This window comes from Grus americana, chromosome 3 (genome assembly GCF_028858705.1).
Source record: "Grus americana isolate bGruAme1 chromosome 3, bGruAme1.mat, whole genome shotgun sequence".
NCBI lineage: Eukaryota > Metazoa > Chordata > Aves > Gruiformes > Gruidae > Grus > Grus americana.
Genome location: NC_072854.1, coordinates 124,944,160 through 124,969,757, shown reverse-complemented (window position 1 = coordinate 124,969,757; position 25,598 = coordinate 124,944,160). Strand labels below are relative to the sequence as shown.

The following is a 25,598-nucleotide window of genomic DNA, read 5'->3' as shown; positions in this document are numbered from 1 at the left end:
ATTTCTCAGTAACGGAATGCATAGGTCACAGAACATGACCTGTATGTTAAAGCTGCTTTTCTGAAAGGTGAACGTAGTGAGCACTAGTGTTTTCCAGGACGATCAGTTACTGAATCTTTTTGGCTGACCACATTTTGATTACAGGAGTGACAATGAACAGCTGGATGTGTAGGTATTTAATATGGTATTTTATATGGTTTGTATTTTAATTACTGTCAAATGCTTACAAAACATGATAGACACTTCACTGGAAATACAAATCAAATTAAAAAAATAAAGTTAGTGGGATAATGTCTAGAAAATGTAACCAAATAATATTGATCATCTTCCCTTAAATCTTCCAAAAGGCTGAACAAATCATTTCAGGAAGGTGCAATACTAATTCACCCATATTTTATAGCATATGCATTAATTTGAAGTGGACAAAATAGCCTAAACTGAGAATACCTACCTGAAACATGCTAACTCTGACTTGAACAATGCAATGATTAAAATTCATTCAAATATTTGTTGCTAGCTTGTTTGTTTGTTTAGGGTAACTGCTATTTCTGCTCCCCACTTTCTGGACAAGCAACTTCTATCGACTGTTGAACCTTCTTTGCCATCGTGCATTAGCACAAAGAGCTGTTTCCCACTTACAGCCTGGGAGCTGGCATACACAGAGACTTTTTTTCCCCCTAAGAGTATTGCTTACCAAAATGGCTCTTGGGAGTCCAAGCGAACTTCTCTTTGTAGTCTGAAAGGTCTTGCTCTACAGCTGGAGGAAGTGTCTTCCAGTTCGTGAACTCCAGGATGAAATTAAGGGCATTCTCGCTCACAGAGAAAATCCTGCATAACAAAAACTCCCATAAAATATCATTTTGCGCAATAGCAGAAAGATAATAATGGAAACAACGCAAAGAAAGCTTCACTATTTTCTAACAAATCCTTACATCCTAAGCCCAGAAACAGAAAGCCATTAAAGAGAAACCCAAGTAATTTTGACAGCATAAGCCTTTACTAATGTAATTTTATCTTCCTCCATTTCTTTTTAAAAGTTATCGACTGTAAGAGAAAAATATCTGCTCTGACATTTAAATGTCTCAGTAATAGGCAGCATTCTCCTCTGCACTAATTTCTTATTCCATTTCCACCTAAATTTTCATAAGGGGTCAAGACACCAGAGCATTTTAAGCATCACTATCACATTTGAGGACAAAAATGCACATATATTCAGATAATTATTTATTAAAACAAAACAAAAGAAAACCCACAAGATTTACAAGTGTTGCAAACTGTCCTTCTACCAGAGATTGCATTTATATGTATTCAGAAATCAGTATGGTTTACATTTCAAATCTTTAGGATGTGTGAAGAACTTTTATCAATAGTTTAATTGAATAAAGTGTACAAGGAGGTTTAAGTAACAGCAGGTGTAACAACTGTTTTAGCATTACGCACGATGAAGAGCCATGCAATTTCACAGAACAGCTTCTTGGCTAGATATGTACAATCCTGAATTTTCATCTGAATGGAAATCTAAATGCTCTAACCACATTAAAAAAACAAATGAAAAAAATTTAATAACTTGCTTTTTACAAGAGATTCATGTCAAAACTATTTTGTGTCCTTTCTAGTTTTTATTATTTCATTTTTCATATTTGACTGAACTTTCATACATTCACTGAAAACCATACAGGAGAGAGATCTGATTGCCTAGCGTTCTTTAAGGGAATGTGATTTTACTTTTCCCACTGGTAATTAAAATTGTCTGTGCTCTAGACTGACCAGTTTGTGATTGATCATACAGTTGTTTTGCATAACAAGCCATCCTTTATATTACTGTTAAGAAATTTAATTACTGTTCAGAAAGCCATGAATGCTAATGATTAGCAGAAATCTCAGTGAGTCATAAATGAATGCATTTAAAACTACCAACAATATCTTAACAGTATCTGAAATACAAATCAATATTTAAGTAAACCTTTAAATCCTACTCCTTTCATACGGTTAAGTAACGCATGTACTGAGTTTATACATCTCACAATGTTGTTAACAGCTGAGACATACGGTAGTAAAGTCTAAGTGTCATCTTCACAGACAAGAAAAAAGCCAGAAGAAAATACAAATACTTCATAGTTTTAAATAGAAGTTTAATTCTGTAGTGCCTACTTAAATATAAAACATCACCAAGCAGTTATTTGTATGTGGAAAAATTTAAAAAAAAAAATCAGACTGGAATTTTTCCACATTATTTGTTTAACACAATCTCTAACTGCATCCGTTTCCTCTCCTCCTGGCCTTGGCCCAGCTTCACTTCAGTTTCCCACCCCTCCTGACCTCTTTCTCGGTATTTGAAATTCTTACCATTACTGTATTATCCATACGCACACAATTTGCAACTAAACTTGCGGGCTAATAAGAGATGTTCAATATAAAAATTGTGAAATTATGCCTTTCTCCAGGACAGTGATAAAGCAATCTCCATTGTGGCTTTCTTCATTAAAAAAAAAAAAAGAAAAAAAAAGAAAAAAAATTGTTTTACTGAATCCAGCCATTACCCATGACTGATTTATTTCAGACTTTCCCTAAGCCCCACCATTCCTACTGCAACAACTGATTATCAAGTGCTATCCTCCAAAAGCACGCGTTAAATAACATTTGCAACAGCTTTTCAGATTAGCATATAATATTTAAGTAAACAAGATAACATTATCTGCTTACCAGAATCTGCGCATTAAATTCACTGGATTAAAACCGGCCAAGAGCAGATAAGGCAGCCATTCCTTGTACTCCTCGTGCGCTTTAATTGTGTAGCTGATGAACTCCGATAACTCGTCCCCAGAAGGCAGCAAACAGCCCAGCTTCAAGAAGCGTTGGAAAAAAGTAAACTTTTCATGGAACAGGCAATATCCCAAATTAATCCCAAGTAAGGTGATGCCGTATTTCAGGAAAACATCAATTAAATAAAACCACCTATGAACAACACACAAGGAAAAGAACTTCTTGTTAGTTTTTCCCCAGAAAGCAGCTACTGTTTCACTTCTTATCTCTGAGAAAGCAAATTTCTTCTACCAAAAATCCCCCCAAAACAAAAGAAAAACCCAGCATGCCATTCTGCCTGCAGCTCTTTCTGAAAAGCATCAGTTTAAAATGTAGTTCAGGAGACTCCAGTCCTTACATTTAACACCTTTGTTCTTTTTGTCCTGAAAAACCTATGGTTCCAGCCAGCTCCCAGCCCTTCAAAGGTCACAAACAGAACCTGCCCAAAGTCGTGGATGACTGGTATCTGTAACCCAGAGGGATCACCACACCCTGATCTGCTACAAGGAGGAAGCACCGTGCCCACTTGATCAGGCTTCACCTTAAAACTACACCACATGCAATGGATGGACAAGTACGTGAAAACATCAAGGGGCAGCACCCCAGAACTCGGGGTTCAAACTTGTTAAGCGTTTAATTTACATCCCGCTGTACTTGCGGGAAGCTCTGCAACCCACTGAACTATTGTAAACATTTTAAAGTGTTTTTACTAAAATCGTTTTATCATTAACAGTTATAAGATGGTAATATGATAATGAATGAGATTATGACTGACAATTAGTGCGTTGCTTTTTAGTTAGTAATTAGATTGCACATTACTTCACATAAGTGGCGAGATATGTTACCTGTCTCATTTACAGCATGTTTTAATAGTTACCTCGTCTGCATCCCTTTCTAAATTGTTATATACTAAGAATAGGGCAGAAGGGGAAAAATTATATCCAAGGATTTTTAAAGACAACTTCCTAGGAGTCTGCAAGGAAAATCCGTAATAGCAACCCCTAGGCACTGCTTCACTGCACACCTGATGTGTCATTTATGGAGGTAAGGGAAAGCACATTCTGCCTCGTACCCTGATGCGTGACTTCACACGTACCACTTTGGATTTGGATGAGTTCCTGCCTCAAGCAATTCAAAATCACCCTCAGCCTGACCAGAGCCACAACAAGCTGTGACAGGCACAGTCACTGGGATGTACTTTCACTATCAAAAAAAAAAAATTCTGTCCTTGAAATAAAGCCCTTTTAGTTCAAGTAGGATAAACTCAATCAGACTATTACTGTAGTAATATGTAGTAGTCCTGTTTATAGGACTCTGGGTACATCCTCTAAATGTTAGTATTTTGGCTAAAAAACTTTGCAGGTGATGAACTTCTGGAATCTAATAACTGTTAATGTATTGTGTATTTTGATTTTTCTTCCTTAAATAAAGGAAATCAGAGTAGGTCACACATGGAAGACAAGAAGCAAGAATGAAAAACTGAAATAACGATTACCAAATGTAAGCCAGCCCCAAAAGCTCTGGTTTTGCATCTACTGGATAAACTGCTTTTTAATGGGGAATGAACAAAATTCATTACTACCAAAACTGCATTAATTTAAATAGCAGCATATAAACACTAAATTTTGATCTACGTACATGAAATAATCTGTTAAAATCTGAGTTTTAAGAAGATTTAAAAGCCTTTATTGAAGATACTTTCTTTAATGCAGCACATTAGCCACATAACATGACTTCACTTTAATATTCCTGAGGAAGAGTGTCTAAAGGGTGAACTAACTGCAATTCTGGCAAAATACTAGATACATAGCAGTCAGCTGAAGGGGAAAAAAAAAGTTTTCAAATCTATTCTCCACCACATGAAATGTCTCTGTTGATCTAAGGTGTAAAGCAGTTATCAGGTAATTGCTCTCAAGTCTCAATTAAAATCTAAACATAACAACATGACAGCTTGATAGGAAGGTCAGAACTGCCAAGAAGTAACTGAGATTTGATTCTCTATCTTGATTTGAACGGTGCCACTATTCAATCCTTTGAATGCTATTTTATACGCTACATTAGTTTGGGAGGAGCACAAGGCGAGCTTGGGGGCACTAACATCTAGATCTTTTACAGTAACAGCCCACTCCTCCCCAAATTAATTTCCCACAGAAAAAGGAAGAGGAGATTTCTGTACTAAAGGGAAAAAAAAAAATCAACAAGGACATGAGGAGCACCTCATTGACACACACATTGATATACACTTAGGAGCAAGGCTTTTATACCTTGTTATTTTCCCTCTAAAACTATAGCCTTTGCATTATGAAGTAAGCATTTGTTTATTTCCTGCTGAGTACCAGGAACGTGCATCACTCACCAGGCATAAAAAGGAATGCGTCATGATCTAAAAGAATCTATCATTCAGTTTCCCAGTCCTCCTTCCAGCTGTAGTGTTGAGCTAATTAATTCTGCTTGTCTTATGCACGAGACTGCCACACAGAAAAGGAAAATACTATTTTCCAATAACTCATCCTTACTGAAAGGAATCTGGCTATTTAAGAGTCCTTTTGATCCAATTACAGTATCAAATCATGTTCCCAGAGGACAGACATGTGTTGATAAGGCCTTCTGAAAGCACAAAAACTGCAATTATGTTCTACAAGAGTCATCTTCAAAGAGCCAAGCTTCCCCTTGGAGATTTCAGTGAGGTTCTTCAGCTCATGCATGCAATCCAAACCCCATGCACTATTCAGATACTAAGAGTTTACCTCAGCTCAAGAACTGAGGAAGGAGGGCAGGAAAACTGCATGTTTTAAAAAAGTTAAACAAAGGCCAACATAATTATGAATAGTTTCAAAATATAAGAGGTGTACTTACTCTTTTTGGAAGACCATACACATGGGTGATCTGCAGTTGAAGTTAAGACACTCTTGAGCATCTGGACTGTAGCCTTCCTTAAGTAACATTTCCAAACATTCTTTGTTACCACCATATACTGCTGAGTACACAGGGCTCACTTTGCCTTTGCCTCTATCACAAATCCGATCAGTAATTGGTATTAGCAACTCCAATATCCTGCAAATATTTAAAAACACTATTTATTTTGTGATCTCATGGAATAATTAATTTTAAATGTATGGTCATTTTTCATATGGTCATTACAACTTAAGAAGAAAAATTTACCTGTTTTTTCTCTACTGAGTTTGCATGAAAGAACAACCTTTAGCATCTCATACATAGACCCATAACACACACTGTGCTTTGGCATGGATTTAGGCTGGCATTAAGTATTTTAATCTGAACCAGAGATAGATATTTCCTATTACCAACAGAGTGCAATAGAGTACCTCTGCACATTAAATCCAGACTTCATAGAAGTCTGGAAGCGAACTGAAAGCGTGAGCTGCAAATAAAATTAATACTTCCTTCTGTTCAACAACACTCACTGAGATAATGAAACAGAAAAATCATTCTGTTTCATAGCCCACACCTCCGGTCCATATCCTTTCCAGCTAACAGGATTAGCGACAAGCACTGATTCCTTGGCTACTGGAACTTACTCCTGCTGCTCAGAGGTGGCCAGTTACATACTGTTGCAAAAGCTACGAAGGCAGCATTTAACATAAGACATTTCTAGTATTGACAATTTTGCTAACCCTCCTTCTGTTTCTGAGAAGATGAACAAAACCCAGTTTCCGCAGTATCTACTACAGTCAGTCTGAGAAGAGGCACCGATTTGACACGCTAAGTTTAATGACAACTCAGCTGATGACCTCCTTTTGCTAGAGGTTAAGATCAAGCACCTACTAATAATTCTGCAGTTAGTATCATCATTAGTATAGTTGATTTTAAGTGCTGTCACACATGTGCAAATCACAGTGTTCCTGAGAGATGCTTCTTTGCAATGGCCTGCTACTCTGGGAACTTCCTTCCACTCTTCGCTTTCTGCCGTGACTTGTATCACTGAGATTGGGCAAAGCTGCAAATGCATTTCTGGAAGGATTAAAAAACTGTTTTGTGGCTTGGATTTTCTGGCTGGTTCAGCTAATTTGATATTTGCATATGATTACTTCTGCTACTTAATGGTTAGGAATATAATTCTAATTAGCAGCTGTTCAAGTCATGTATAAAGCACATGTATGTAAAAGTAATATGGCTATTGAGTGAACTGGTATCTGATTCAGTACTGTGGAAACCTCTCTATACTCATTAGGATATGGATCAGATCCAGATTAGATGCTCAATTAAAAATGCTTGGTCACTTCACTGGCACTACTAACAGACATTCAAAATATGAAAATAATTAGGAATTCTAAACTACAAATCAGCTTGAGAAGTAATTTTTCTCCCTTATAGAGCTGAACTTCCTTTTTGTCGATTAGGTTTTGATTACCAGAATCTTCTGTCTGAATGCCTTTTTAATCACCTACTTTGTATGGCCCATTTCAGCTGCTGCATGAATAGGTAACTGCCAGTTATCCTCGTTGCAGTAGAGATTTGGATCTGCACCTTTGGATAACAGCAGTGCCACGCATTCGGCGTGGCCCTCCTGTGCAGCAATCAGCAGGGGAGTGGCTCTGTCCTTCGCTTGACAGTTTATGGCTGCACCTGACCAAAAAGAAAAAAAAAAGTGCCAATACTTTACATCACCACTACAGGACACAAAATAAACAACAAAGTCCTGTTAATCAGTAATTGGTTTCCACAGAGGGACTTCACAACACAAGAACTTTCCCACAGCAATCAGGAAACATTAAAAAAAAAAAAATCAGCAACAAGTTAGTAAAACAGTCAGTGCTTTAACATTAACTCTGTCAAAGATCAGCACAACACGAGACAGACACGTTGGGGGAAAGGCAATCATTTTTTGAGATTCTTCCCCAGGTATCGGTAGATCAGTTAGTACGATTTCTCTGGTCAAGTCATAGCACCCTCAGGCTTAATAGTTCTGCAATTAATTTTGGTTGTAAGGATACATGCACTTAGACACATAAAACTTGTTGATTATGTGAATGAAACTGTTGCTGTCACTTTATGACCAGAGAGAGTCATCTTCGCTTAGCCTGAACAATATCCTATTACAAGAGCAATGTCATCAAAATCAGACCACTAATGTAGTGCTATTGAGGGTTTCTGGAAGACCTTGATGATCCTTAATCTTTTCATTGATATTTTTAAATTTATTTATTATTTCCTACCATCACTTGCTGAAAACTTCATTAAATTACTGAAACGAGACTTAAGCAATGAAGATGATTTTGCATACCCATCTGCAACTAAAATTACATTAAAAATACTAACATTTGAAATTATGAAGTGCAAAGTTGGTGCAAGTTTAAGAACAATGAAGATCAATGAATGATCACTATTACCATGGGATACAAGCAGCCTTAAACTCTCCAGCTTTCCATACTGAGCAGCAACAAACAAAGGCGTAATTCCAAAGTCATCCTTACATTCCTTGCTTGCCCCTTTCTCCAGGAGTATTTTCATTATCTCAGTGCATCCCTGAAATAAATATTTTTATTCTTAACAAAAAAAAAAAAAAGTGGGGAATTGACATAATCTGTTTTTTCCTACACATTCCAAACAGAAATAAGAAAAAACTGTAACTTTCAATATTCTAAAGATGTACCAAAAAATTAATGGTAGAAAAAATTAGACAAGTTTAATTTAATTTTTCACATTTGCTCATGTACATGATACATACAATGGAAATTAAATTAGTTTATTAGAACCATTAAGCTAACATATTTCTATTCCAGAAATAGGTCATATATCTCACTGATGGTGAGATACTAAACAGAACTCTTTCTCAAAAAATCTTTTAAGAGATTCACTTCCCAAAACCAATATAAGTAAGTACGTGCAGTATTCATAATACTTAAATAATTATTGTTTCCCAACACCAACAGCTCCTGTAGTTTCAGGTACACTCTTCAGTGCATTGCAAGTCCTTCAGCATTTAGACAACCTTATGTCAGCTAGGGTAGGGTAGGAAAAATTACCCGATAAAAAGGCAAAGAAATAGGTAAGTTATCACTCAGAATACACCAGCTGCATGGAAATGATATGATACACTCACAGGTTACCTGAAAAGAAGCTTGGTGCAAAGAATTCCATCCAGACCAAGAATGAGGTCCTTTAACATTTGCTCCGTGTTGGAGCAGAAACTTTACAACGTCTACATGTCCATTTTCAACAGCTTCAAATACAAGAGTAAAAAAAAAAAAGAAGAAAAAAAATTGTATTAAATGGATTTAAAGAACTCATTGAAAAACTCAAATGGTCTCACTGCTAACTTCCTGACACAATAATCATAACTCTTTTCATATAACTCATATATGCTTACTTGCCTTTTACATTTACACCCCCAAAACAGAGTTGGAGAACGGAAATTTATCCACAAGATTTTTAGTTAGACTTGTTAAAAGTCCACCCACACTGTGCTAACACAGATAACAAAAGCAAATTTCTCTCCTCCCTTTTTCCATGGAACAGAGACACAATTCTGCAGCAGGCACCTAACTGCAACAGCCTCCCCAATTTGTGAAGTCCAGTGGCTATCTTACAACAAATTCCTCCAAACTGAAACTTTTTTAAAAAAAGCTTAAAACTGTTTTAAACACCTGTATAAAATAGAAATTTATAATGGTTACATCTAATTTATGCTAATGCATTCACTGACAAAGTCTCCTTTAGCATCCTGATTCATCTTCAACTTTTTGCCAACACCACTTCTACCAAGGCACATATCCTGTGGAACCGTGAGAGCTTGATACGGTGATAAATGACCTGTGAATAGTTGCTACTGATGGAATAATTTTTACAGTATTAGCCCAGGAGCTCACCCAAGGAGTGCCTCTGGCTTGTGGTACTCAATGTCTGTGCCCTAACCCCATCACATTGTCTGGGCTCACATGACCATAAACTTTTTTCTTTTTAAAAATCTCTGGGATACACAAACCCAGTACCGTTTCTTGGTCCTGTCTAATCTATGTAAGCATTTATACATAGTGTTAATTACTATTACCCAATGTGCTTTTAATGATGATTTCCCCATTAAGTGCTGCCTGTTACTGTTTTAAGCAAATAAGCTATTTAGTTGTTTAAAAATAAAATATGAATAGACTTGTAAATAAAGGTAACGTGGCAGCTATGATTTTTTTCTCTGGTACAGAAGTGAGTAAAACAATAAGCATATTTAATCAGATGATTTAGACTTTGAGGATTCACTATAGCAGAAGTTTTAAAGCATTTAATTTTGTCAAACATCAATCATAGAAAAAAACCCTAAAATAATGGACCTTAATTGCTAAACTAGGAATTACAAAAAGAATAAGAGGTCTTTTCACATAAGTCGCAGAGAGGAATTTAAAAAAAAAAAAAAAAAAAGACTTGAAACAGCCTCATGCAAATGCAATCCTATACTTCCCAGACCTTTTCTGTGCTAGAAAACAAAAGGTGATGCAAAAAAACAAACCCATTTTGTTTTACAATTTTCTTTTAAAACACAGTCTGAAGCAAGTTTATCCATAAATAAAAAGTAATCTCTAGACCCACTCCATCTCTGAGTCTAAACCCTAGTATTTAGGCTCAAAAATATGAAACATGGTAGGCAGTGAATGAGCTCTGGTGAGTTTAAACTCAGCAAATAAGCTTTTCCCAACTCATCAGTTGTTCTGAGATTTCAAGAAAGCTGGTGTCACCTAGGAACAGTGGGGTAGTTGCTTCAGTGGTAACTTTGTTGGGGTCAGCTCCAGCTTCCAAAAGAGCACGAACACTTTCCAAAGACCCGTGGCGTGCTGAAAGGTGCAGCGCGCACATTCCTTCAAACGTCTTTGAATTTATGTAGTCTTCAGAGGGAGCTACAAATGAGAATAACCAAGGAAAAAAAGTATACTTAGCAATGAATTACAAAACACAGTTATTTTCTTAAAATAATTGCATTGTTTGAGATGTGTGGCCTACAGCATATCCACAGACACACTGTTATCAACTTTCACACAGCAGTGTCAGTTATTGCTGTCCCTACACAGATACCCGCCTTGGACAGAGAAGGTAAAGTAAAATCAAATGTTGTTCACAGACTACAACATGCCAATTTCTCTTTACCATAGGTAAGCAGTATCTATCAAACCACATTGAAATTTACAAAACATGTAAGAATACCATAAGAGCAATCTATTTAATTTATATTTTGTACGACAGGGTAATTTAGCAGAAAATCACAGTATTTCACATCGAATTTTCCTTACCTGCATGAACTAGCAGCCTCAGACATTCACTTGAATTGTGAGCTGCTGCTTCATGGATCGGCACCCACCCCCTGTTATCTGGAACATCGATGCTGTATCCCTGCTTGAGTAGTTTCTTCAGCATTTTAACATTTCCTTCTCTGGCTGCAAGCCCCACGGCGGAACATCGATCGGAATAGGCTTCCGTGAAATCCATCCCTGCGTATAGCAAAGTCTGCAGGAGGAAGGCGGGAGGAAGAAAGGAAAGGAGAAGAGGGGAGGAAGGAAAAAAAAAAAAAAAGAGAGATTCTGTTAGTACGAAATATGTATATGATGCTTTCTTTTTTTGTTTTGCACAGGTTGGTTTGGTTTGTGTTTTTTGGGGAAGAGTCCGTTTGTTTGTTTGGGGGGTTCTGGGGGCCTTGCTGCTACCCAGCAGCTCCCTGGGAAGCAGTTAGAGGGCTGGGGATACTTTTCCTGCGCCAACGGACACACCTGTAAAGGCAAACCTCTGCGCACAAGACAGGCTCACACAGACACCTTGCAGAACCACGGCCAAGCCGCCGCTCTGCCAAAACCCCGTTGCGGCTCCGGCAAGAGCGTCCCCGCCTCCAGAAAGCCCCGAGGCCGCTGCCAACCGCAGAGGCAGGCCTCGCTACCCGGCCGCAGCTGGCGAGAAGGAAGCCGGCTCGCTTTCCCCTCCCCGGCCGCGGGGCCGCCCCGCCGGCAGTGCGCAGGCCCGCGGCAGCCGGGCCGGCCGGCAATCGGTCAGCCATGTGGGTGTTCGGCTACGGCTCCCTCATCTGGAAGGTGGATTTCCCCTACGAGGAGAAGATGGTGGGGCGCATCCTGGGCTACAGCCGCCGGTTCTGGCAGGGCAGCACCGACCACCGCGGCGTGCCGGGCAAGGTGAGGCGGGGCGCGGGCGGCGCACCCCGGGCGGCCGCGGGCCTGGCGGAGGAGCCGGGCGGGCCCGGCAGCGCGGCCCCTCACCGCGGCGGCGGGGCGGGCGGGCCTCGGCCTCCCGGCGCAGGGACCTCGGTCCCCGCCGCCCTAACGGCTCCGCGGCGGGGAGCGGGCCGAGCCCCTGCCCCGTGGCCGAAGGCAAGCGGCCTTTCTCCGGAGCCCGCTGCGGCCGGGCACCGCCGAGGGCGCTCCGCTGTGCGGGGACTCCGGGAAAGGTCGGCGGGGGCCCTCCACGAAGGCTGTCCGGCGGCTGGCAGCCTGCCCCGGCCCTGCGGCTGGCAGCCGGCCTGCCCCGAGAGCACCGGCTGCGCCCAGCCTCACCCCGGCTGCTTGGGACCTTGGCCGCGCTCCTCAGTCCGTGCGATTGCCACTTCTTTTTTTACTGAGGCTTAGAAGTACACCTTGTGAGCAACTGATGCTTCCTGATGCCACTTACTCCATTCGTCTTTTGCAAAGTGCTGAGGTTACGTACACGCACTTACACTTCTGAGTTATTTCACTGTGGCAAGAAGTATTTCCTAAAGTTCAAGAATTCATTTTCTTCTGTGCTATCAATTAAAAAAAAATCCCAAACAAACAACACAATGAACTTCAAGGAGAAGAATAGTAACAAAAATAACGACCAGTCCATTTTAATAGCTCAAAAATAATAGTTATTATAGACATTAATCTAGATAACTAAGGGAACATACTCAGTTGTGGGTGTCAGGCTTTGAAGAGAAAGGCTGGTTAATAAGTAAAGGCCAGAAGCGTTGATCTGAGTAACTACCTCACTGTTTTTCATTTGAAAGTAAAAAAAGCTGGAAACTCATAGAGGAGGAAATATTTGGAAAAGGAAGAAAGAAGCCACCAAGAAAAAGAAACTAAAATTCCAGAAGCAAGCAGTCCCAATTTCATGCGAACATATGTATTTTTAAGCCACAGGAGTGAGAATAAGAGAGTCTTACTCTGCTTTGGGTGCCTGTCCCACCTTCCCCATGGAAGGGCTATCACCCTTATATAATTCTAAATACCTCAACAAATGTTAAAGAAACAATAGGTTACAGAAGCACCCAGCAAGTTAGATAACTGACTTTGATGTGGCAGGACTGTTATTTACGGCTGCAGATGCTGCTCACAATTTAGTCATCAGAAATGCAAACTGATCCTAAATGTATAGAAACTGATACTTGCACACAGCTCTCTAACAATTTACTTACTTTGAATGCTGGGTTTGTATCATGAAAGTTTGTTTTCCTGATGCTCCCTAAAGCAGTTCTCTAACCTGCACCCTGGTAACTCCACTCCAAAAACGAGCTCCTCCAGAAAAGGCATAAGGATTCTCTTTAAAAATAAATCACAGCGTGCTACACGTGGCATGGAAGAAATTTTCATCTAGTTCTAAATAGCACTAGTTAGAACCTCAAACACCATAAAGTAACTTGCACAGTACTTAAAGATAATACAAACCCCCCTTGCATTCAGTTTCCTGCAATGGAAATCACTGTGCTTCAGGTACTAGCACAAATCAGACATCTAATATTTTAAAAAAAAGTTTACTGCAAAGAAACAAATTATGCGCAAGCGGATGCAGGCTCGGCAGGCATATTTTTCAGGTTGGAGCACTGCTGTGCAAACGCAGCTGTCCTGGTTCTGAACTCGAGCCCCGAAACACTTTGCCATGTTGCTTTTAAGATGGAGTCGAAAACCTTCGCTTTGTCACCCAGCTTACGTGCTGTCATACGCACAATCCCTGTCTCCAAACCTGCCCCGCTCTCGGCCGCCGCCTCACCTGGCTGGAGAGATGCAGCATGCCCTGCGGCTGGCTCAGTTAGGTCTCCTGACTGGACAGCTATCGTTCGCTTTTCTCAGTGGGAATGCTAATTTCTCGTCTACCAGTCATCCTTTTCCAAAGATTATGTTTGTACGAGCACTGGGAAATTTCTCTTGAATTTGGATGAACTGAAAAGCACGTGCAAAAGTTGTTAGGGTGGGGCATAAAAGAGCGTGATCCCATCAGCCTCCCCTACTTAGGAAACCAGGCTTTAAAAAAAAACCCCAAAACAAAAAAAACACACACCAAAACCACCCCCAAATCCCCTTATCAGTCAACAAAGTCTTATTCTTGGGGCTTCAGAAAGGAATAAAACCCTCACCGGCCAGTTTTTCTTCCTTTTTGCAAGTATCCTTGGTGACTTCATTGCATTATGCTCTGCTGGGCCAGCTGAAATTCAGGGCAATACTCAGAGCACAGATACTGGAAATCTTGCAAAATGGCAACACCAGGTTAGTACCCACTAGCACGTACTTGGTTCCAAGAAGCTTACCCGTTTGTATTTCTGCCCCAGCGAAGATCGTGCCCAGAACCATCATCTGCAGGCATGCAGAGCCTTAAAACAACTCTCCTCCTGCCCAAGCCCGTGCCTTGTTCTATCTCTATTTAGATGGACAGACTGAGGATACAGGTCATTATTTATGTAGTCTGGTTAATGCATTTTATCTTATGCTTTATATAAAACACGTAGCATTAACACAGTACACTTTTTTTCAGCATCAACAAGCTCATGCCTTTTTGTATTCACATTTTAAAGATCAGCAATAAAATAGTAGCCAGCAAGTTAAAAAAACCCTCTCCTGAAAACGCTCGTTGCTCCATTCTCCATACTGATTAAGTCTGGTTTTAAGTAGATTAGATGAATAGATGCATTAATATCATCTCTTCCCAAAAGATATCTTGATTAATCATGGTAACAGACCTGTTTCCTCAAAGTACTCACATTACAATCAATTAGTATTCATTATTATTGTTGCCTTATTTTATCAACCAGATCAGGAATAGATGGCTGATGCTGGGAGAGAACTGGCATAAAAATGAAAAAACAGAGCTTATAAATAAACAGCCTTTAAGATTATAAAAGATCTGACATTGAATAAATAATATCTACAGTTGATGGTATCTAGGAAGTGCTCTGCAAAAACTAGATTTTGTGTTTGGCTTGTTACCAAAAGAACATGTGGCTTGCCCACAACTTCGTGTAGGAGAAAAACCTATGCTGTTACTACAGCAGAGGTACAAACTTAGCAAACAGAAAAGCATGGCCATGGCAATGAAACTGTTAGTGATGAGTCATTAAAAGACCCAGATGTAATAGCCTGGGACTGAAGTTAGCTATGACTAAATGAAAGGCATGCATCCAAGCACATCATGTTCAGATTATCTTTGCAACTCGCAGGAAAATGAATTTCTATCCTACACTAGAACTGAATGAATGCTAGTATCTCAGCTTTCCCTTGCCTCTAACCTTTGGCACTTTGATGCCAAAATTAGCGATTTTAAACTACAGATGTAGCTCTCCATAGGGTTTTCTGGTTTAAAATTTTATTCTCCAGGTTATACAACAAATTAACAATTGTCTTCAGTATTTACAAACTGGCTTCTCACTCTTCCCGCAAGAAATAACTCATTGGAAAGATAAGCTATTACCAAGGTATCCTCCCTCTGCCCAGTAAGGGAGAATGAGTTGGGAGGGGAAAAAGAAGGGGGAAATAGTCTTTTGCACAATAAACTTCTTTTTTCAACTTTGAGTAACATGGTACTGACATGGTGCCTACTAAAAATTACTAACAGATTCCTTTGCTGTATGTTTTCAAAAGCATCTAATTAGGTAGGTGCTTTTAAACCTAGGAGTTGCCATGTGTCATAGTGTGCAATTAACATTTTCTAAAATCCATTTAGTGCGAACCAAGCCAGAAGTGGTAATCTCTTGCTTAGTTCTATGCAAGCTAGATTTCTGTGTTACATTATTTTCTATGCCTGCATATAAACTTTTGGAATACAATTGAGAAAGTTTACCTCATTGTCACTCTGAAGATAAAAAAAATTGCATAGTACTGCAGCGAAGCAACATGACTAAAGAAGGTGCACTAAGGATAGTTTTACATTAATGAATTATTGTCACCATTTTGAACAGGAATAGAATTGAGTCTGAACAGCACGTGCAAAGCAAGGACATTCAAAACCTCCCCATTTATGACTGCCCTTAATTTAACTTCTACATTTGCAGAGACCTTCCCCTTAGAATTTAACACTTTGTTTATCATAGTTTATCTAATACAGATCAAAAGCTCTTCTCAGAAAATATTTATACTGGACCTCAAAGAAATGGACCTTCTTGAGATTGTCCTGGATTAGTTCTCTGACCCTTTCATTACTTTTGTTTGTTTGTTTTGTTTATGATTTAGGGTCAAAGCTTCTAACTGATTTTTTTTTTTATTTTAGCCTGGAAGAGTTGTGACTCTGGTTGAAGATCCTGAGGTATAGTATTCCTGTTCTGTCTCTGTAGTGTACAGAATGTGCTGTTGCATTCCCAGCCTGTGTAGTAAGTCTCTATTAATTTTTGCTTCTCTACAAGCAAATAATTGAGTTATCTTCAGTGCAATTAAAAGTGCTCTGAAAATTTCTTGGAGTTACACCAATTACTCTTGATTGTTTCAAATAAATCAATGAATCTAAAACTAAGCAACTGGAAGTTGTTTGGGTCTCTTATTACCAAAGGTGTACGTTAAAGTCTTTTCTGGAATAGTCACTTTGGCTATCCTGTTATAAAATGCAGAATTTTGCTTTCAGTGTATGTACAGTGCTGATGATACCACAATAGTAGACCCCAGTTCTTGTGTCATAACTGTAATCTTGCCCTCCCAAAATAAGAAACAAATCAAGATTACACTGCAGTGATAAAAACGAGATACCCTTGCTTTATTTTTTTGCCACACAGATAAAATGCTTAAGGAATTAAATGCCACAAGGGTGCTTTCTGTTTCTAAGTAATATTGTGAAAGTTTAGAGAAAATGGTCATTGGCCCAAGCCTACCATTCTTGCTTGTCTGTCGACCTTTTCCCTAGCTCTCACTTAGAAAGTGCAAGGGAAGTGTTTGCAAGGGGAGTGCCCTGGCTCAGGAGGGAGGGGAGATGAAAGACGACCTAGGCTTACAGTCATGTACACTGTAGGAAAATCAAGATTTTTCTGCTTATAGAAGTACCTAGACTTAAATTTTACCCATTTCTAACTCTGTTCAATAGTAAAGAAGCTATCTTTACAACTGCCTGCAGGTTTTTTTAGGGATCTAACCCACCAGAGAGCTCTCGTTTGGACTGCTCACCAGCTAGGACAAAAGCATTGAGCTAGGCTGGGGAAGCCTGGGGAGGCTATTGCAGGGTACACCTTGGATGCAATTGCTTTCCCACTCCCTGCTGACCCTCTGGGTCCCCCCTGCATCCAGCAGTGTGTTCTATTCTGGCACCTTGTGTCCATCCAGCTTCCCATCGCTCCAGGAAAGGGAATCCCTGCAGGTACTAGTGCCGCCAGAGGCAGGAGGGAAGGAAGGATGGCATGGAAGCAGAGGGAGAGCAAGGCCACAGAGGATGGGTATTTTGGTAGTACTTAGTTTTTATTTACAGTTGCTTATCTATACAGTTACGATATTGCTATCTTACCGATCTATTTCCCTGAAACAGCAGCCGCAAAGTTTAGCGGTAATTGAAAACTTGAACTGTTTTTTGCAGTTAGCAAAACCAGCAAAATGCAATGCACTGTCTCTCATTGTGATTTTCTGTATCTTTCTAGTAAGGGGGTTGTCCACATTACTGTAATGCTGCATACCATTATGTTACACAGATGCCTATATAGACAAAAAATGCTTATGTTTGTTGTCACTCAGCTTGTATCGTTAAGCAAACTTATTCGTTACCATAGAAACTTTTTCCTCTTAGCAAACCAGTTTTGTTTGGGTTTTTTTTTTTCCCCTTTTCCCCACAATCTGGTGTGGCCAGATAATCACACTTTACACATAAACATCAAACAAAAGGTCATTTGCTTTAATTTTAGCTACCCATTCTGTGGTTTAAAAAGGTAACCTTATTTTGAAGGTATCTTAGCAGACTACAGCAATTATTCCCCCGCACGCAGACACCAAAAGCTGTGATGACAACAGCAGTGGTATTTTTACTGGCAATGCCAGCTCTCAGCTCTGTGCTAGCCTGTGTGTTCTCTTTCACTCGTGAAAATACATAGTGCAGCTTGGAAACATCTAGTTTAGAGAGTTATTTTAACTTGCTCCATCTGAATTTCTTTGCCAGTTAAGAGGAAACCACACAGAAAAAGAACATCATACTCCTTGTCAGATTTCTGGATTATAATTTTCCATCATCTGAAACAGGAATCCTCAGTACTGAAAACTAAATTAATTGACTAGCAGTAACACTTAAAGTGTCTGCTTTAAATCCCCACCTCCATCACATCCATGTATATTTTCCTATCAACACCAAAGTAGGTCTGAAAGGCAGATTTAACTCAACAGAGTAACATGCGCAGAAGAGACTGTTTTTACAACTAACATGTTTCCTGCAGACAGCTGGAATGAACCCGCATCCCAGATGGCCGAGGGAAAGCAAGGAACACATTTTTGTACTCGTTACTGCTGTTCTGGCCACAGCATGTCCACTGCTGTAACCATCTACAAAGCATGTAATAGAAAATGACTCATGAGTTTTTTAATAAAATGCATTTGACCAGCATATGGTCTGACTGCATGAATTAACACCACCCCCGCAGCATCATCTGATATCATGACTAAATACTAAGATCCAGTTTTAGGGGGGAAAGCCAAAACATTAATTGCTTTGTCATCATTACTGTAGCACTGATATGTATTCCTGCTTAGCTACAGGAAGAATCAACATTTGATGTTGCCAGTAGACAAAATAGACTACCATTTATTTTAAAACAGCACTGGTAAGAAACAATTTGTAGCCCTTAGTGGATAACAGACCATCATCATTCTTCTGTGCTAGTTCAAAACAAAACCCCGTGCAAATCAATCCCTACACAGATCTCACTGATTTGTTTATGTAAAACTTGGTGAGGGAGTATAACTAATTCAGACCACAGTTAAATACTTTCTCGGAGATGTTATCTGTGAAGAGGGTGAAGAAATATTCAGATGCTCAAAGACGGTAATGAAATTTATTCTAACAGTGTTTGCTGAGGTGCCAGATATGCCACGCTTAACTGTGCAAAATGAAGGTTCATATCTCAGCTTTTTCTTCTCGTATTTGGTTTCAGCGTGGTAACATTAGCATGCTCATCCCTCCAAGAATGTCTAACAGATGTAGGTGATGCTTGGGTCCTTAGAAATGAAACTGCAACTAAACGGAGAAAGGACCTCATCAAAATTACTTTGCATTTGGCACTATTTACAATTTTAATTTTCACTTACAAATCCTGTGAGGTCAGAAAGATACCTTTTATCCTTTTTGCCAGCTCTTTAATAGCCCATGCCAAGGCTGTTTACTACTTCAGATTTAATTCTAACAACAAAAGTGTTTTGTAAGAAAGGTCTCAGCACTAGCAGGAAAGTGGATAATCAATGTGCATAATTACCATTTTGACTGAAAATTTCCTAAATAAAACAGCCCTTTTAATTTGGGACTCTCTACAAAGAGAAGTAGCTATAAAAAAACTGAAAAAAGAAAACTAATTTTTTAAGAGAGTTTTACCTAAATACAATAGAAATTCGTTAATTTTTTAGTACCCTTTTAAACACTGCTTGGATTTTCTTTTCTTATGTCCTTCGACAGGGGAGCGTATGGGGTGTTGCTTACAGATTGCCAGCTGGACAAGAATGTGAAGTAAAGGCATACCTGGACTTCAGAGAGAAAGGAGGCTACAGGACTACAACTGTCATTTTCTATCCAAAAGACTCATCAGTAAAACCCTTTGATGTATTGTTATACATCGGAACTTGTGACAACCCTAACTACCTTGGTCCGGCACCTCTGGAAGAGATTGCTGAACAGATTTTTAATGCAGTTGGTCCTAGTGGAAGAAACACAGAATACCTGTTTGAACTCGCTAATTCTATCAGAAATCTCGTACCGGAAGACGTAGATGAGCATCTCTTCTCGTTAGAGAAACTGGTAAAGGAACTCTTAGAAAAACATCAAAACCTAAATTGTCTATAAAATAACTTCGTCCTTTCAATGATCTTGCTTCATCTTCAGAGGAACGGTTTCGTTGCACAGTGGGTATATGACTTGCAGGCATGTTTCTCTGTACTATGCTATCTTATTTATTTTAATATTGCATTCAAAATAGTAGTTGGTCATTAAGACATACTGTAAGAAAAATCATTCTTTCAGGAGTCTACAGAAAGGGGAGCAGAGGAAGTGTTTTAGGTTTGAATTTGGTGTACTGGGTTTTTATCCAAAGATTACAGCTTTGTGAAAATATCGAGAGAGCCACTTAAGTTTCTCTTTGTTTGAAGATTTTTTTTAAATTATTATTATTTCAGGTTTAAAATACATCTTTAGAATATTTTTAGAGATCAAAATCTGCAGATACAAGTCCCATTGATTTAAGCAAAGGTTCTTTCTGATTCAAGACCACGGGTGCAGAGCTCAGTGCAGCTAAAGAGAAATGTTCAGTAGTTGTTGTAAATGGCATAGTATAACATTTATATCATCAACATTCAACTTCACTGAAATTAAGTTATTCCACTGACTTAGTCATCTTACCCTTTATATATCAGTTTGCCCTTAAACACAGAGGATAAACCGTTTCATTGTCAAGGAAGTAGTTCCTTCCCTTGGCTCATGGTGTCAAGCCCCTGAAAACCAAGGCACAGGGTACTTTGACAAGCCATAACGTACTAGTGCCTTGTTTTATGTTTTTCAAGACTAATATAAAGAATAAAGCCAAAATGTTAAAATTAACTGAGAGCATGACTTGAAGCTGCAACGCAGCAAGAATGATCAGAAACTCTCATCTTTGTTATTTGCCTTTGGATGCTGTTGTAACGCCATCTCTTAAAAAATTCACCAATCTTTAAGGATAGATTTTAAGCCAGTAATTTTCAACGACTGTTTCAGGGATTCATGGACAAAAGGTAATTAAGAAAGGAACCCTCTTTCCAGTAAATTACACGTGTTGTATGGACATTCAAACAAAGAGCATTAGAAAGCCAGCAGTTTAGGCTAGTAGGCTTACTTTGTGCAAGACATAAGCAAATGGAGTTTCCATCCCAACAAGGACTTGTCTTGCTTTTCAAAAATTTAAGTATATTTTTGTATGTTAATACAGGAAAGGTCCTATTTCAAACACCGCATAACATCACATTTTCTCATATGGAGAATGTATAAGTATTTAGTAGTAGCTTGGAAGCCTGCATTTTGCATCAGTAATTGCAAAAACCTTATGTTTCTACTACCTAGGATGTCCCTTTCTCTTCTTTACATTGTCCTGGTTTATATTTGTAATTGCTTGAAAATATCAAGGTATCAAAATAACAAGCTGCTGTTATTTTACTTGGCTACCTACAAAAGCCAACAAGAGCATAAATGAATGTTAATAGGACACACGTGAGGAAGGCAGCTAGATGAGTAGAAAATAGGATATTAGGCTTAAAACCTAACTTTGAGATAATCAGACCACTTAAAATATTTAACCAAGAAAGCTGTATTTTTTACATACCAGATTATAATTTTAGTCTGCCTCTGGTATCTCTCAATCATTGATTCATCAAGGGAAAAAAAAAAAGTCTATTAGTTTTTAGAAGCTACAGTTTACTATTAATAGTTGAATGCCACTATTTTAAGAGTACGTGATGGGGTATCACCTGATAGACTACTCTAAACTGCAGAAGCAAATCCTCTGATCATATTAGCAAAATAAGCATATGTACCGAGGCCCCATTTTTCCATTAGTACAAACAAATTACTTGCAAACTGATGAAATATCCTTCAAATGTCTTAATTCTCCACTGCACTGTGCTGGTTTATGATTGACATAACTGAGGGGAAAAGTAACCCCAACTAATTCAGTGGTACAGCGGGAGAGGCGTATGATCAGAACTTCCAGGTGTCTGCACGTAATGACAGTCATTAAGATGCCCAAAGCTGGAGCCGAGTAACTTCACACATCACGGATGGACAGTGATAACGATCACCCAAATCAACATTAACAAACATGCTCCATTGCGCATGCATTTATTCATCTTGACTTAAAGAGTAACTCTTCAGTGTTACTGGATACTGAACTGTTACTAAAAATGTTATGTATGATTTATTTCAAGAATATTTAAGTGTTGAAAAGAGTCATACCCTCAAAAAACCCCAACCAACAACAGCACTTCCTTTCTTCTCCTTACTTCCGATTTAAGCAAGCTGTAGTAAAGTGAAAACATGTACAATGGCATGTCCACTCTATGCATATGTTTTAAAATTCTTTCCTCAAAGACTTATTCTTGTTCCTTAAAACAAGGCAAGGGATTGTTACACTCACTAATGATCCAAAAACATCAGTGATGATTCCTTCTTTAATTATTTAAGCACTGTGTCGGGGCATTGTGATTATGTATGGCTCTACATTTTATATCTTTAATTATATTCAGGACATTGTTGGTTCACTCACTTTCCAGATTCATAAAACCTGCAATAATATATGTAACGATACATTCCAGTTTGTGCATAAAACTTCAGTACAATAAAAATGCATCACATTTAGTAATGGTGTTGGAGAAGAACATTTCTGGAAATTTCATGTTTATTTAAATTGTATCCGTATTAGGATGGACATCAACGTCTGTCTTAATTCATCTTGTTATAAAATGCTGTTAGATCTAAGGATGAAAAACAATATACAAGAGCTAGCTACTATTATGCAGTCTTAAACTGCGTCAACATTAGGAATTAAAGTGCTGGAAATACACATTTGTTCTTGCTGTATGGGATTTGAGCCACGACTCTTCCTACAGCTTCAATCACCAACGAAAGCCCAGTATGCTTTCAGATCTGTTACTCACCACAAGAAATTTAACATACACTTTTTGTATGCCATACGTGCTTAATTTTTCCTTTCCTACTGGTTAGAACTAAATCTAAAATTGTGACAAATTATAGAGATTTTAGACATGCTTTCATTATAGAACCACAGACATGAAGCTACCTCTAAACTTGTTTCCAAACAGTGTTTGAAGAAACAATAGTCATATCCATGTGGTCAGATTTTACTCCCTGGGATCCACAGACTCAAATCACTGAGCAGTCAGCGTGGAGCTCTGTCCTGCCAAGCATGAAGCGAGCAGTATGTAGTAGTGTGTAACGACGGTCTTCCCTTGTGTGACTGTACAGTAACGTTTCTAAGGCCATCTGTAGGAAAAGGAACTTGCCCAACAGTTGGTCAAGTGCCTGTGATGCTGAAAGGGATTATCTTTGAGCAGTACATAAGCTGATATATCTGTAAATTATTTTGGAATCTCTCAAATAAAAGTCCTATATTAATTTAAGTTAAAGGAAAAAAAAGTAAGGTTTGTACAAAGACTGCAGTGAGACAGTTTGATTTGATTGTGTTATAATGTGAATTGAAATAAAGCAGATACTAAAAAGTAGCTTATGTACTATCTGCTGTTCCTTAGTACGATCAATTAACCACTTGATAGCAACAGTCATTAAATATGCAATCATCTTCTGTGACTGTATGAATCTATAACCTGAATATGCAACATTTTACTTTTTCTTTTGTCTAGCTTTTGATAGTAAGTACACTTCATAACCATTTTGACTGCCACTGACAAAATGAATGTATTATCTGATTAAATCATGAAACTTCTGTAAACAGATTTGCATTTCTTAACACAAGAAAACTCATGGACAAGGGAAATCAAAACATTCTGTAATTACCAGATTCTTTGTAGCACACCCCACCCCACCCCCCCCGTAAGGATTTCTGTCTTTCCTTCTTCAACCATTTATCTGCTCCATATTTCCCATAGATGAGCAAACAGCAAAGATCAGATGGGACTGCCCTAACCTGGTCTAATTTGGAAACCATGCTGGACCAGTCAGGTATTCACACACACACATATACACACACACAAAAAACCCTTAGAGGTTTTGTTTGGTTTTTTTTAAATACACATAAACCTCGATTTCCTTTTATTCATTGGTTATGTTTAACATCTTTATGCATAAACTAATTACCTATTTGGAGGGTCACAAATCTTTTCAGAACAAAACAAAGCCAAGTGTCATGCCCTCACTAAAGAAAAAGAGGAATTGTTAATTATTTCCTTATTTTTGTATCACTACATCTTTATCCCCACTTTCATGCTCTCAAATTTCTTTTTTTACAAGGGCACATAAAGACCAGACTCTTTCTAGACCTGACTGCTTACTAAAATTTGATGAAAATACTTCACAAAGATAACTAAAGTGCAGTTTAGTCACACAGAAGAACGCAACATTTGGTAATTCTTAAAATCACTTTAACACATTCAGTAAACCAACTTTAAACACAAATGCAAGAATAACATTGTGTTACTTAACACAACGTTCTTTAACAACTGACAAAAAAAGGAAAACATACAGTCTTAACAGAAGCTCTACAAGTCTGAACATTTCAGGCAATTTTGCTAAGAAGCATAAGAAAAAAAATGTACGTGCTTGCTCAAAATACCATGGATAACTTACCCCTTACAAGCAGAAAAAAAACCCACAAACATTTTGACCACCACTTACCCTTAAAAACTAAAGCGACACAGTTACAAAATTGAATGCAGCATCCCCCATCAGTATTATATCACTATTTTATATTGTTATTTCCTGAAGAAGTTTGTCACATCACCAGTTTAACCATGATTTGTATCCCTTCCTATCTCTTCTTTCCGGTACGCATCTGGATACAAGACTTCACTCAGACCAAGGAGCTGAGGATGTTGAAAAAACACAACGCTATAGCTCCCCCATCAGACCTATTTCTTTATATCTGTTCTATGTAACAAAAAGAGTTCCTATGAGGCGATTTTCCACTGTTCAGCCAAGCTACTGACCGGCAGAGGGGATGCAAACAGACATCAGGCTAGCAAGCCTCCAGCAGGGCCCTTTATCTTGACTTTCCACTATATAAATATAGCGTATATAATTGTCCTAAGATTAGAAAAGATTAGAAAGAGACTGTTTTTCAAGTAATTATGGTTCTCTTAACAGTCTTCTGCAAAAGCTGGACATTGACTATACACTCACCTTGATAACAACTACAGCACAACCCCAATCATATATAATCATATACTCCCTAAATATTCTTACATTAATTTCCTCGCTTGTCTGCCTTTTTATTCAAGCACCTTCCCTTTAATTGCTCCCCTCCTTTATCTCAAATGAATGTCTTGCCTGCATCTTTCTGGCCTTTTAGGTCTCATCTTTGCAGGTATTCTAGAACTTTCCCCTCATTGTGCATGTCCTTGAACTGGAAGAATTCTTCTCCCAGTACAGTTGTATCTGCTTCGGCACCAGTTTAACAGGAAAAATGTTACACTCTTAAACAAGAAAATTAGCAAAAATCAAAAGTAATGACTAAACCTGAGGCAGCCATTTAGTGGAGTGTTGAGCTCTCTCACCTATACTGTTACAAACCATTTACTCCAATGGTTCAGTCAGCCAGTTTTGCCCAATGCAAACGGAAAAGTGCACACACACCCTGCTCTGCTGGCAAAACAGCAATGAAGAACGGCCAGAAACAAAACACCCTGAACCAAAACACCTAAATTCATGATGCATCATCCAGAGTTGCCTTTCTCTGCTGC

At 38.6% G+C, this 25,598-nt stretch overlaps 2 protein-coding genes across 4 annotated transcripts in view; one reads left to right on the top strand and one right to left on the bottom strand.

The window, feature by feature from the left end:
* The window catches only part of ASB3 (ankyrin repeat and SOCS box containing 3), a 32,618-nt gene that overhangs the window by 6,179 nt on the left and 841 nt on the right, over positions 1-25,598 (bottom strand). For 2 of the 3 annotated variants that reach the window (XM_054820443.1, XM_054820445.1), the window contains 8 exons: positions 11,040-11,253; positions 10,491-10,649; positions 8,874-8,986; positions 8,154-8,289; positions 7,212-7,389; positions 5,659-5,856; positions 2,704-2,955; positions 695-828 (listed from right to left, as the gene is read on the bottom strand). In XM_054820443.1, the coding sequence (XP_054676418.1) occupies positions 695-828; positions 2,704-2,955; positions 5,659-5,856; positions 7,212-7,389; positions 8,154-8,289; positions 8,874-8,986; positions 10,491-10,649; positions 11,040-11,235 (1,366 nt within the window). In that variant the 5' untranslated portion in view covers positions 11,236-11,253. Of the gene's footprint in view, positions 1-694; positions 829-2,703; positions 2,956-5,658; positions 5,857-7,211; positions 7,390-8,153; positions 8,290-8,873; positions 8,987-10,490; positions 10,650-11,039; positions 11,254-11,513; positions 11,650-25,598 lie in introns of those variants that run through there. The other variant, XM_054820444.1, reaches the window with a different exon arrangement.
* Positions 11,790-23,626, top strand: CHAC2 (ChaC glutathione specific gamma-glutamylcyclotransferase 2). Its single transcript, XM_054820448.1, has 3 exons — positions 11,790-11,927; positions 16,243-16,278; positions 19,600-23,626. The coding sequence occupies exons 1-3, from the start codon at positions 11,793-11,795 to the stop codon at positions 19,981-19,983; spliced, it is 555 nt and encodes a 184-aa protein (XP_054676423.1). The 5' UTR covers positions 11,790-11,792; the 3' UTR covers positions 19,984-23,626.

Coding starts and splice junctions, on each gene's coding strand:
- CHAC2 (XM_054820448.1), top strand. CDS start 11,793: ATGTGGGTGTTCGGCTACGGCTCCCTCATCTGGAAGGTGGATTTCCCC. Junction 11,928..16,242: donor ACCGCGGCGTGCCGGGCAAG/GTGAGGCGGGGC, acceptor TTTTTATTTTAG/CCTGGAAGAGTTGTGACTCT. Junction 16,279..19,599: donor CTCTGGTTGAAGATCCTGAG/GTATAGTATTCC, acceptor GTCCTTCGACAG/GGGAGCGTATGGGGTGTTGC.